The 12,782-nt window shown below is 39.6% G+C and overlaps 2 protein-coding genes across 6 annotated transcripts; both read left to right on the forward strand.

Moving 5' to 3' along the window:
• Nucleotides 1-671: 671 nt before the first annotated feature.
• fam133b (family with sequence similarity 133 member B) lies at nt 672-8,752 on the forward strand. Of its 5 annotated transcripts, none has more exons than XM_029443365.1 (11): nt 678-865; nt 1,849-1,946; nt 3,092-3,170; nt 3,374-3,469; nt 3,563-3,595; nt 3,807-3,878; nt 4,224-4,322; nt 4,450-4,491; nt 4,692-4,781; nt 7,469-7,513; nt 8,056-8,752. In XM_029443365.1, exons 1-11 carry the CDS (start codon nt 842-844, stop codon nt 8,149-8,151), a joined length of 774 nt encoding a protein of 257 aa, XP_029299225.1. In that variant the 5' UTR covers nt 678-841; the 3' UTR covers nt 8,152-8,752. The 5 variants fall into 5 exon arrangements, with proteins under 5 accessions (XP_029299227.1, XP_029299228.1, XP_029299229.1 ...); XM_029443366.1 differs by having other exon boundaries at nt 680-865; nt 4,453-4,491; XM_029443367.1 differs by lacking the exon at nt 7,469-7,513 and having other exon boundaries at nt 672-865.
• A 1,157-nt stretch (nt 8,753-9,909) lies between these two features.
• LOC115016097 (progranulin-like) lies at nt 9,910-12,703 on the forward strand. The gene is made up of 6 exons (XM_029443763.1): nt 9,910-10,067; nt 10,347-10,496; nt 10,585-10,881; nt 11,158-11,331; nt 11,982-12,125; nt 12,375-12,703. The coding sequence occupies exons 2-6, from the start codon at nt 10,347-10,349 to the stop codon at nt 12,501-12,503; spliced, it is 894 nt and encodes a 297-aa protein (XP_029299623.1). The 5' UTR covers nt 9,910-10,067; the 3' UTR covers nt 12,504-12,703.
• The last annotated feature ends 79 nt before the right edge of the window (nt 12,704-12,782 follow it).

A 12,782-nucleotide genomic window follows, 5' to 3' on the forward strand; every position in this document is an offset into this window, starting at 1 on the left:
ATAATGTTATCCCCTGAAAGGATATAACAGAATATTTGCAAAAATCTAAAGGGTGTACTCACTTTTGAGATATACTGTATATTTAAAATAAATGCAAAAAAGAATTAGCATTGAATTTGTGTTATGGATTCTCTTTTACTATAAGCGGCAATTTAAAAACTAGAACATGTACCGTAAAGGAGCAACTAAACTGAACCAGCAGACCAGATATTTTTACAACAGATGTTATACACAATTCTAATGACGTGGTATGCCAGCCCATAATTGGGATCAAAGGAAATTAATTGTCAGATAATCCAATTTAATCAATCAAAATGTATTTGTATAGCACTTTTCATACAGTTTAGTGCAGTTCAAAGTGCTTCAAGTTGAAAATAAGAGACCAAGTGTCAAAACAATTCACGTGAGACAATAAAAAATGAGTAATGAAATACATATAATGATAATATAATAGGCTATAATTACAATAATAGAGAACATGTGAAATCAAATGTATAAAAAAAAAAAAAACTAGAATAACATTTTACAACTTAAAGAAAATAACCACATTGATTAGCACAGACTGAAGAAGTGGTAGCAGAGAGGCGATGGTTTTCTAGAAAGAGAACTACATTTATCTTATTTCATTATATTACATTACTAGAAGAAGGTGCATTCAAAGCCCGGATCCAGACTCATACCAGTTGGTGGCGGTCATTCCCCATTTTGTTGTTAGCCAACCGCCAAAAACAATCAACAAGAAGAAGAGTCGTCTGCTCTGATGTGGCTAGGTTAATGTTAGCAAGGTAGCACTAATGGTTGCTCTCTCTGTTGGATATTTCCCCCCCATTGCTATTTCGACATGGGCAAGAGAGACAATCGAGTGGTAAGTTGTGTACAAAATGTGTGTAAAACTGAGAAACCACTGCTACACGGTTACAGTTAGCTAGGCTAAACACAAGCTGAACCTAGCGTTAGCGCAGTGGCTAGCACTGGCTAGCTGACGTCAATGTATGCAATTCTGATGCTAGGCCAAGTCAGTGCGTTAACACACCTCCTGTGAAAAAACAGCAATGTTTTTCATTTAACGTAACATTTTCTAGATTTGAATTATTTAATGCATCGAGTTGTAGCTAACGTCAACATGCGAGTCTCAGGCGCGAGCAGCACTAACGTTAGTGGTCTCAAAGCTGCCAATGCTAACTAACGTTAGCTCATAACATTTCGGACATTGTCTTGACGTGGTGATGTTGCGCAGTATTTTGTTTTGCTTCTTGAGTCTATATAAAGCCTTGAAACCCTAGAAGGGACCTTTTTATATTTGTACTCAGTTTGTTCAGTGTTCTTTGCTAGCGTTATTTGCTAATGTCAAGTTAATATTATTTGTCTATGACGCACATATTTCTCTAGCTAACGTTGCATGTGTCGTATGTATGTTTAATCTGTTAATATATGGCACATAGGGTTGCTTAAAGGTTTGAAAGTATTACCGTAAGATACACATCTTTTATTTATTTTTTAGGTAAAGCTTCCCGCAACCAAAATGTACTAATACAAAGGCCCTGTATTGAGGTCATACTGGTAATGTACAATGAGTTTTCTGTTTAAACTATTTATAGTGGGGTTGTTTCCAATGTAATGGTTTAATTGGGGGTGTATGTTTTGTTGTAGAACTGTATTGCAGTATTCTGTCTAACGGCATAAGTGTTTATCTCAGGGCCTAATAATCTGGCATCTGGGTGTGTTTTTATATCTATCTATCTATCTATCTATATCTATATCTATATCTATATATATATATATATATATATATATATATAATCTCCTCCATTAAATGTTTTGAATGCTTTCCTCTGTTTGGTGTTCCAGGCTTACATTAACCCCATTGCTGCTGCACGAGCCAGGGGGCCGTCAAATAACGCAGGGCCAACTATACAAGATTATTTAAGCAGACCTCGACCAACATGGTGAGTAAAGGACAGACCTCTTCATTGGCCTGCCCTGACATAAATATTTGAAACTGGCGCTGAGAGGATGTGCAGTTTTTCTAGTCCATGGTTCTCCCTACAGACAGCCAGAACCAGCACTTGTCTTCCAGGCTAAAATAGATTTAAGAAACAGTTTGATGTAATAACACCTCATAAGCTCAGTCAATTTAAAAGACTTCTTGATTCATACAGCAATCCTAGGGTTTTCTTGTGTATTTGAGTGACACTGTCTTATTCAAATGTAATGTCACAGCAGCAAAAATGTACCTAATGGATTTTAGTCAGTATAGTTCCATCATCAGCATTAGTCCAGGACAGGGTGCTCTTTTACAACAGTGCTACCAAAGGGGGGAGAGAGGGAGAGGGAGAGGGAGAGGGAGGGAGGGAGAGAGGGAGGGAGAGAGAGAGAGAGGGGGAGAGAGAGAGGGAGAGAGAGAGGGAGAGAGAGAGGGAGAGAGAGGGAGAGGGAGAGAGAGAGAGAGAGAGGAGAGAGAGAGGGAGAGAGAGAGGGAGAGAGAGAGGGAGAGAGAGGAGAGAGAGAGAGAGAGAGAGAGAGAGAGAGAGAGAGATCCTTTTGATGTATGTAAACTAGGAGTAGGTTTATTCATGGTACGGATGCATTGATTTATAAATTATGCAGATTCAACTGTGAACAGCATCAGAAAAGATCAGTTTACGCTTTTCTTTTCTTCCTTCTTACCTTTTTTTAATTTTCATGTCATATCTGATCTTAAATTAAATGAACTTCAATAGTAGCCACAAGGGGGCACATTTAATGTATTCTCTGCTAGACTTCACTGCCAGTATGAAGAGCAGCTGGTTTTCAATGTCTGGTACAACAAGATTTGTAAAGGAGCTTCAATGATTTATATTTTATTATCATCACTGAAGCTATTTAGAAAGCAAATTCTGGAAGTGAATAGGTCCATTAAGTCATGTCAGTGAAGGAGATGTATTGATTATTGTATTGATTTTAACGCTGCACTATGAATGTTTTGCCCTTTATTGCACCTTGAAATATTGCTGTGTTATGTAAATTAAATGTATTAAGTGGCTCCCAAATATCTGCCGACAAGCTTTACATTATAAATTGTGTTACAACTGATTTATTGTCTCTTCATCAGGGAAGAGTTAAAGGAGCAGCTGGAGAAGAAGAAGAAGGGCTCTCGAGCCCTGGCTGACTTTGAGGACAAAATGAACGTGGTATGTTTGTATTATGTACACTGACATTTTAACCCTAATGATCACCATCTTTTTCTTTACATAGTTTCAGCTATGTGTCAAGAGTAATAAATCCACTTAGGGCAGTCTTTTAACTGTACCACAGAACCTTTCTTCGTATTTGGATGAACAATTGGCAATAAAGAAGATGAATACTTTTTTCAGATATTTGCTGTCATTTTCAGAAATGGAAGAAGGAACTGGCAAAAAACCGAGAGAAGATAATGGGTGGAGGTGAAAAAGACAAAAAGACAATGGACAAGGATAAAGAGAAAAAAGAGGTACGGTATCTCATCTCTCCTTTTGTAAGACATTTCCACAATCTCACCGTGAATAGTCATCTTTACTGACTTTGGTTTTTCATTTGTGTTTAGAAAAAGAAGAAAGAGAAGAAGAAATCCAACAGGGTGAGGAGAGACCTCCAGTAATTTGATGTCCAGCTGTGCCACAGTACACACACACACACACACACACACACACACACACACACACACACACACACACACACACACACACACACACACTCTGAGATGGTCTCTTCTTGTTTTCTAATTTCAACACAAACAAGCGTAAACCCTCAAGTCTAATGAACCCTGCTTTCATTGTGTTTTGGTCAAGCATTCTTCATCTTCCTCCTCCTCATCGAGTTCTGATTCCCCCAGCAGCTCCTCCTCAGAATCTGAATATGCGGTAAGTCATTACAGACGGCTGATATTAGATATTGCCATTCACTAAAAACAAAAAATATTTTGTGACTCATCAAACCGCTGCAATTCAGAAGCACGGTGCTCCTGAAATAGGGAATAGAATTTAAGATCCTGCTCTGCCGGATGACACAGTTTGATTTGATTTACGGTTGACTGCCGTTGGCTTGTGGTGCTCCGTTACAGGTTCATTCTAACAATAGCTTCCTGTGTTATAATAAAGGGGATTGGGGTGTTTTTGATGATCTGGAGTGAATTGGTTGATATAAAATTGTCTTCTACATAATGCAGCATTACACTGGTTTGATTGCATTTCTCTTTGTGTATACAGGATGAAAAGAAGAGTGTGAAGAAAAAACGGAAGAGAAAGAAGTCCTCAGCCAGGAGAGCATCGGACAGCTCAGAGGAAGAATCTGATGCTGAAAGCAAGGTTTTTAAACCGCACAGCTGTCTTGCCTTGTTTCAGCTTCAATAGAATCGGGTTCTGGTGTGCAGTCAAACAGTTATCCTACATTGACTTCAAGGTGTTGACTCTAAATATTGTTTTTCTTCCCAAGAAGAAAAAGAAAAGAATCAAGGAAGAAGGGGACAAAGATAAGGTAATGTACTCTTATTCAGTAAATCACTTCACTAACTTTTTGAGTGTTAATTTTGGTAGACCTTGTGTATAATCTGCAGATATGTGACGCTATTAATTGCAGTTCTTGTTCCTTGTTCTTGCCAGTCAAATTGAGGAACAATTTTGACTTGAGTCTTTAAAAAGCATTCATAATTCTGATGTGAATCTTGTGTCCGTCAGAATGACAAGAGCCGTAAAAGAAAAAGGAAGGCCGAGCGGAGTTACAGAGACTCCTCTTCAGAGTCGTTTGCAGAATCTGAGGGGGAAGAGGTAGTACGTCTTATGATTTTAACCACTTATAGTTGTTAACTTTAACAGTAGTCCCGTCTCTATTTCCTCTTTAAGCTCTTTGTTCCTCTTTTAATTCAAATTGTGGGGAAGGAGAGCCTTGTTAGCTGAGTTTACAGTTGCATATAACCGCAATGTCCCAGGTTTTGACCCCATGAGACCTTTTTCTTGCATGTCACATTTCTCTCTCTTCCCACCCCCCATTTCTTCACTGTCGTCAAATAAAGGCGAAAATGCACCAAAATATTGGGGTGAAGGATATGCTCTTGAGCATCACAGAAAGTATGCATGTGGTACTTGCTGCCTACATCACAATGTACCAGCACAAAATACTTTTGCCGCTTTTTCATCAATTTAATCCTTCAATTATTTAGTCAAAGAGAACCGTAGACGTTTCATAGTTTAGTTTTAGTCTTCAAGACGTCTGATGTGCATAATGACTGGTCAGTAAGGTGCAACAATAATGTGACACATGTGAAGTCACTAACGGATGCAGATGAATAATATTAATGATAATATTAATGCCAAATAGTATATACATAACTTCCATTTACTCACAGATCAGTGGCAACATATGCTTACATATTTGCATGCTGCACATACGCGCATGTAAAGAACATTAAGTGATAATTATAGTACCACTATATAAGCAGCATAACTGCTAGACCATACAGTTACATCGCCAAATAAAGTAAAGTTTCAGTTATCCTCGTGTTCTCTCTCTCACTCGTCCAGATGTGCTGGCTATCTGTCACGCTTCATGGGGAGGCTGATAAGGATGTTTTAAAAAAAGAAAAACTATTTACCGTATGCTGGCAGTGTTTTGACCTCAATTTCAACCTAAATCAGGAGGAGGGTCGTGACCCCAAATTCAACTTGTTAGAAGCGTTGCGAGGCAGACTGCACGCAGCATATCGGTGAATGAGCGAGAGCAAGTGAATACAGTGGGGGGGGAACGTCTGACCAATGTGGTAGAATTATCAATCAGGAAAACGGATTTATACCACATGAACCACCACTATTTAAAAATATAGCCCACACCTTAGTGGCTTAACGTTGCTTAATAATAATAATATTAGACTTGTATAGCGCTTTTCTAGTAACTCAAAGACGCTTGACAGAGTGAGTGATACAAAAATAAAGATATAAACGAACAAACAGATAAGCAGAAGAGACGGTCAGTGTTGAACAGGTGAGTCTTAAGTGATGATTATCAGCGTGTGTGTGTGTGTGTGTGTGTGTGTGTGTGTGTGTGTGTGTGTGTGTGTGTGTGTGTGTGTGTGTGTGTGTGTGTGTGTGTGTGTACTGTGGCACAGCTGGACATCAAATTACTGGAGGTCTGAGGAGAATCTTGTACTGGATTATCTGGGGGATGGGGAGCCAGTGGAGCTTGTAGAGGAAGGGGTGATGTGGGTGAGAGGACGGGCAGTGGAGTTCTGGATTTATTGATGATTTTTTTTAGGGTGAACCATAGCGGAGGCTGTTACAGTAGTCCAGACGGGAGGGGATGAAGGCGTGGATGAGGGTTTCTGCAGCTGTGGAGGAGAGGGATAGACCGTTATTAATGGAGATGAACTGGTGCCTGTCAGAGAGGTATGATTTGAACCAAGAGAGGACAGTGATGTTGAAGGTGGTTTCAAGTCGGGTGAGGAGGATGGAGTGATTGATGGTGTCAAAGGCCGCGCTGAGGTCGAGGAGGACGAGAATGTTGAGGTTTCCGGTGTCAGAGGGAAGGAGAAGGTTGTTGGTGAATGTTGACGGTCATGGTGATGGCTAAGTGGTCGGCGAGGGTGGGGTCGGAGCCGGATACATGATGTAGGTTTAGTCCAGTAGAGCAGACAAGGTCCAGAATGTGACCACGGTTATGGGTGGGAAAGTTGACTGTGTTGAATTAAAGCAGTTGAGCAAATCACTGAAGTCAGCGGTTATTGTGGAATCCATGTGGATGTTGAAATAGAGGAGGAAGAAGAGGAGGAAGAAGAGGAATGGGTGTGGTTTGGGAGGGCGGTAGACAACCGCCATGACTAACTGTGTTTGACCAGAGAGTTTAAAAGCCATGTGTTCAAATGAAGGAGCAGATGAGATGGCGATGAGGGTGGTCTTCATGTCCTGTCGGTGTATTACGGCAATTCCACCACCTCGGCCCTCCGAGCGGGGTTTATGGATGTAGGAGTATCCATTGGAGTAGTGAGGTTGAGTGAGAGATAGTCCAGAGGTTGTTACCAGCAAGCCCTTTTGTTGGATGAACAATGATTGTGAAATTGTTTTGTTGGTGATGATGATCACACCTGTTTAAAGTCCTTTCTTATCATAAATTAAATTTAAAAACTGGATATATCCATTTTGTCTCACTAACTTCTAATCTTTCAGCTGTCGACGCATTTAACTGAAACGTTAAGACATTTAATTTGTGAGTGCCGGTGTTCTGTTTCTCTTGATCCTTGCCACTGCCGAGCACTTTGTTTAAGATTAGGAGCTGTGTGCTCGGCCACTTCCCTTAATATCTTATGACAGAAATTTGGCTGAGAAACGGTCACGACCTTTATGAATTTGGATTCTGTTTATAAACCTTTCTGCTGTTACCACAAATTGTGGGAACTCCGTAATTGTGAAATGATATGGTTACTTCCATCTTCACATTGTCTCATTTCAAATCTTCCCTCCCGTAGGCCAAGAAGAAAAAGAGAAGTAGCGAGGAAAAGGAGAGAATCACAGTGAGACATTTACTTTCTTTCCTTCTAGTTACAGTAGACAAGTAAATGTGTAGAGCTTTTGCAATCACTTAATGCGCCTTACAACACATGTCATTCACACACCGTTGGCTAAGCCATCAGGAAAGTATCTTGCCCAAGGACACTTCGACATGCTGACTGCTGGGGATCGGGATCGAACCACCAACCTTCCGACCGCTGGGCGACCAGCTACCTCCTGAGCCACAGCCCTTAATAAATAAGATTTTGGTTTGATGTAGTGCAGCTGGTGAGGCACATTTCTATCTTATGACCTACAGCTAAGAATAATATCAGGAATGTATGAATTCAGTACGTAGATGAATACAAATCCAGCACACAGTATCAGCTGCTGGGGATGCATCGATATATTTGTGTCTTTACCCAGCCAGAAAGTCACTAGCATTAAAAACCATATCTGTACAGCTGCACCTGCTCAAAAGGAAATCCATATTGTTAACCCAGCTGTGGAACTGATGTTTAATTTGAGAGAAAAGATTTTTCACTTAAATGTTTTCCATTCACAGGACACATCCAAGAAGAAGAGGAAAAAGAAGCACAAGAAACACGGCAGAAAAAAGAAAAAGAAGGCAGCATCTCAGTCCGACTTGGAGCTCGACTAAGAACCGTAGCTGTACGGTTCTCTCATCCTTCTGATGGATCACAAGTAGTGTTGTTTTGTCTGTTGACCTCTAAAGACTTCTCCCATCCGGCTTTGGTCATCACGCTTGAACAAGAGACCTACAAACTTGCAATGCTGGGGTTCTGTGAGTGAAGTGAAATTGAGGGAGGCACCCCCATCCCTCTATATGGCAACTACCGGTACATATTTTCTGTTGATTTTTATCACCATGCTTTTTGTTGATAATTGTTGTTTCAACCACGGGACTGAAGTGAATTCCCCATACTTTTCCCCCTCATCTTGGAGACTTCAGTGTGACTGGCACTCGCTTTCACCTTCACTACGCTGGCCCTCCTGGAGTCGCTCTGTCTTCATACCAGAGTCTTGCAGTTCTAGTTGCTAGATGAGTCATGCTAGTGCCTGCGTCGTGCATGTAGACCTGATGTCTTGCCAGCCTCATATTGAAGTTGGACTTATGATAAGAAATGTGAGCTGCACCGTCAACATTTATACAAGGGATAATTGTTCCGTTAGAATTGTTACACTACAGTGAACATGTATAAACAATGGAAATTCATTAATAAAGTATTGTTTTAGCCTTTTTTGCTGTTAATTAGTTACATTTATTGTGGAACTCTTATCGTGTGTGTGTGTGTGTGTGTGTGTGTGTGTGTGTGTGTGTGTGTGTGTGTGTGTGTGTGTTTCCAACGGTCTTACTGTAAACTGTCTATAACTTCCTTAAAACTTTAAACAGTTTTCTGCAACGTAACAAACTTATAATGTGGACCTCAGTGCCACTTCAGCTTTTGTAAGTTGTTTTCCCCACAGTGCAATTTAATATTTAAAAAGCAGCATATACTACTAAAGGATGTTCGAGGATCATAAAAAATACAATGTGCAAGACCTCTTTATAGTTTCATCAGTAGGTGAGTGTTCAGAATCAGAAATCCTTCAGCTACACCATATACAGCATAATAAAGTAAGTAAACAGGTAGTAATAATAATCAATATGAAGTGTGTTCTTGTTTAATGGCTCTCAGCCTGTAGATAACATTTTGACATGTCCCATTGTGTTTCCCTCAGTATTTTTGACTTGAGAGCGAACTACTACTGCCAATGATTTAAAAAAAGAAATCATATTACTTTGTTAAAAAGAAAGTAGTTCAAAAAGTGAAGGCACCCTTTAGACAGAATGTTCCCTTTCACATTGTGATATATTGTAAAGCAGCATTTTACTTTAGCTGGTTGAACTACTTTTCATACTATTAGTTATTCTCATGTATAGTAATGTCTCCGGTCTTATAAATTGAGCACAATCTGCAAAGTAACTACAAATGTAGTGGAGTAAAAAGTACATTATGTTTTGAAAAACAGAAATACTCAAGGATAGTACACACCTAAATTGTACTTCAGTACAGTATTTGAGTACATTTACTCACTATAATGGATACAAAGGTGGAATGTAACTTAGTAAAACAGCTTGTAATATCCTTTAAAGAATCACCCACTGAGTTTAAAAGTAATATTATAAATAAAGTTTGTAACATTCACAAACTTCCTACATAAAATAAACATCCATTCCTTGTAGCATTACTACTTTTTCAGGTTTTACGGGCTGGTCTTGTGATGTTATCAATGCAACAGTACCAAAGGTTAATGTGAGCTTGTTTCGTCATTAAGGTGTGTATGTGTTGAGCCGCCTCATACAATGATTACTCAAAAACCTTTCAAAATCCTAGTACAGGCAAAGAGTTCTACAGTCCCAATCTTCCTGTCACCAGACACACAGCAGCAGGAGGTGGGATTTACAGTTTGATTTCCAGATTTGAGTTCAGTGGGAGTGTCGGCCCTGCATTATAAAGAGCAGTACATTCAGAAGCTACATCCAGGAAGCTGTTGAATCACTTCATTTGCAAGGTAAGAGATCAAAATAATTAGCATCAAATCCTTTTTATGTTTAATGTCTTACTGTATATTGCTTTATAGACAGTCACAACTTTTTTTTTTACTGTTATGTTTTGAGTGAAAGGAACATCCTCGTACAAGGTGAAATGAAACTAAAACTTACAGCAAGAGATCAAAGTCACATCTGATTTATGATCTGGAAAGAATCTGTAGAAAGATTTTTCCTGAAACTGCGAGTCATGTTTCACATTTAACTGATTCAATAAACTTCATATTTATCCTCTTTTGCAGATGTTGAGGATAACTCTGTGCTTGTTCGTGGGGGTGTTTGTGTGGGAGTTTGCGTCCTGCTCCATCACATGTCCCGACGGGGAAGTCTGTTCAGATCATGCCACCTGCTGTAAGACTAAGCATGGATATAGCTGCTGCCCATATCCAAATGTAAGTTACATGTCAACACATACAGCAACACAACCTGTAGTTATTAGGACATGCATGTATATAACATGTATATCTGTGTGTCTTTAAGGCTGTGTGTTGCGCTGACATGGAGCACTGCTGCCCTTCAGGGTTCCGTTGCAACAGTGTCACTCAGATGTGTGATAAAGAGCCGTGGATGAAGATACTGATGGTGCAGAAGGAAGCTGCGGAGAAACCAAGCATTCCTGTTCTACCTATATATCCGCTTCAGGAACTCAAAAGCAACCATGTGGCAGACCAACAGAAAAGCTCAATTGTCCATTGCGACAACTATTACGCGTGTCCCGATCGCACCACCTGCTGCAGACACCCAACAGGTGTTTGGTTCTGTTGCCCGTATTCTCCTGTGAGTTGACGTAAAGAATTGCCATCAGGCCGACTTCTCTTTCATTGTTATACAGTCGCAATTCAGTGTTTTAATCTTGAGTATTGGTTCTACTCTGTATTGATTGTTACAGAACATGTGTGCCATACGTTATCCCTATATTTTAAGTTCTACACTGTTTTATGTCTTAGAGATTCACATTTTTACTTGCGTGTTTTGAATTTTGTTGCACAAGACTGCTTCTCTAATTGCTGTGCATATGACAATTAATAACTTGTAACTTGTTGTAACTTCTAGGGCAGGTGCTGTCTGGATGGCTTCCACTGTTGTCCTTATGGCTTTGACTGTGACCTCACTTATACACACTGTGTGAGGCAAGGCCTGAGATATCCTTTCATCTCCAAGGAAAGTCTGCCTTCAGTCCCTGCTGTTCCCATTTCAACTTTGGAGGACAAAATCAGCTTGCAAGAGGTAGGACATACCACGGTAAAGGGCCTATAGGTGTATACATCCTGGGATTGGTTATCTCAATAACCATCATGAACATAAAGTTTTAAAGGTCCTAAAAACCTTTTGTTGTTTCACATGAGTTTTTTGTATTTAGGTTTTTGTACTGGCTTTTTCTTTTTACTGGTTTGAAGTGGGCGGGGCTTAGTTGGACAAACCTGTGCACTAATCAGGGTTTAGCATCATTTGAGTCATAACGTGATGACAGTTGTAGGTTTGTTTTTCACTGTCAACCAAATCTAATCGAGCAATTTAATAATTTCAACAATGGATCAAATGACTTATACGTAAAATACGTATCACCCTATTCTGATTCACTTAGCTCTACAAAGTGCTTTTTCTTCTTTTAGGTCACTGTGTTGGGATTATAGCCTGCAATGTTCTTGTTTCGGTTGCAGACAAGTGGCCAAAACTATTACAGATTTGACTTTGATTGCTGCTTAGTTTATTATGAATATGAAATATTATAGAGACAATCTTTTTACTAAAAATCTGTTTTTTGAGGGCCTTTAAAGATCTGTTATCTAAAAAATAAAATTGAGGATATATATTTATTATTACATATTTAGGTAATAGCCAGATAATAATGGTCAGTTTGTGTTTTCATTTTGCAGACACCAATGACAGCTCTGACAGAAGCCAGTGGGGGCATCGCTGAGACCAGAGTGATTCGCTGTGATACCGCTTTTTACTGCCCATCAGGGACAACATGCTGCAAAGACCTCACAGGCCATTTGAGCTGCTGTCCCTACCCACTGGTATGGACTGTACATAACACATTAAAGCCATCATGAAGTAATGTTGCAGTGATCTGAAGGAAAACAATTTGGCAGAAGTGCTTAGACAAACAGGAATATAGAGGGTTTAATGCACAGAACATACAAACTGATGCAACTGACATAGGTTTGTTCTTTAACTCTAGAAATAATCACTTATTACCTTTTAATGCAGCAATTTACTCGTCAATACTAGAACTTTCTAACATCAATTTTTTTTTTCTGATTCAGGGCCAGTGTTGTAAAGATGGTAAGCACTGCTGTGAGTATGGATATAACTGCGACCCCACCTCGATGTCCTGCAGACGCGGGTACTCTCAGATCCCCTCAGGAGCACAGGAACGTGCCAAAACCGACTGAGGATAGGTTGTTGAAGTTCATGTATTGTGGTTCATATTTCAGATCAAATCTAACAATGCATCATCATAAGACTTAGATGACAGTTGAACGAATGAATTTTATGCCAACCTCAAACCATTGTATGATCTCTTTTCTAATGAAACAGAACATTGAACACTTTAAGAACTCCTTTTAAATCAAATAAAAAAATGGAAATGTGAGTGAATTTCATTTGTTCTCATGCCGCCTGAATTTAATGTATCAGTGGGTGACAGTCCACTCACCCGTGTTTTTACAGAA

The sequence above is a fragment of the Cottoperca gobio genome, chromosome 11 (genome assembly GCF_900634415.1).
Source record: "Cottoperca gobio chromosome 11, fCotGob3.1, whole genome shotgun sequence".
NCBI classification, from domain to species: domain Eukaryota; kingdom Metazoa; phylum Chordata; class Actinopteri; order Perciformes; family Bovichtidae; genus Cottoperca; species Cottoperca gobio.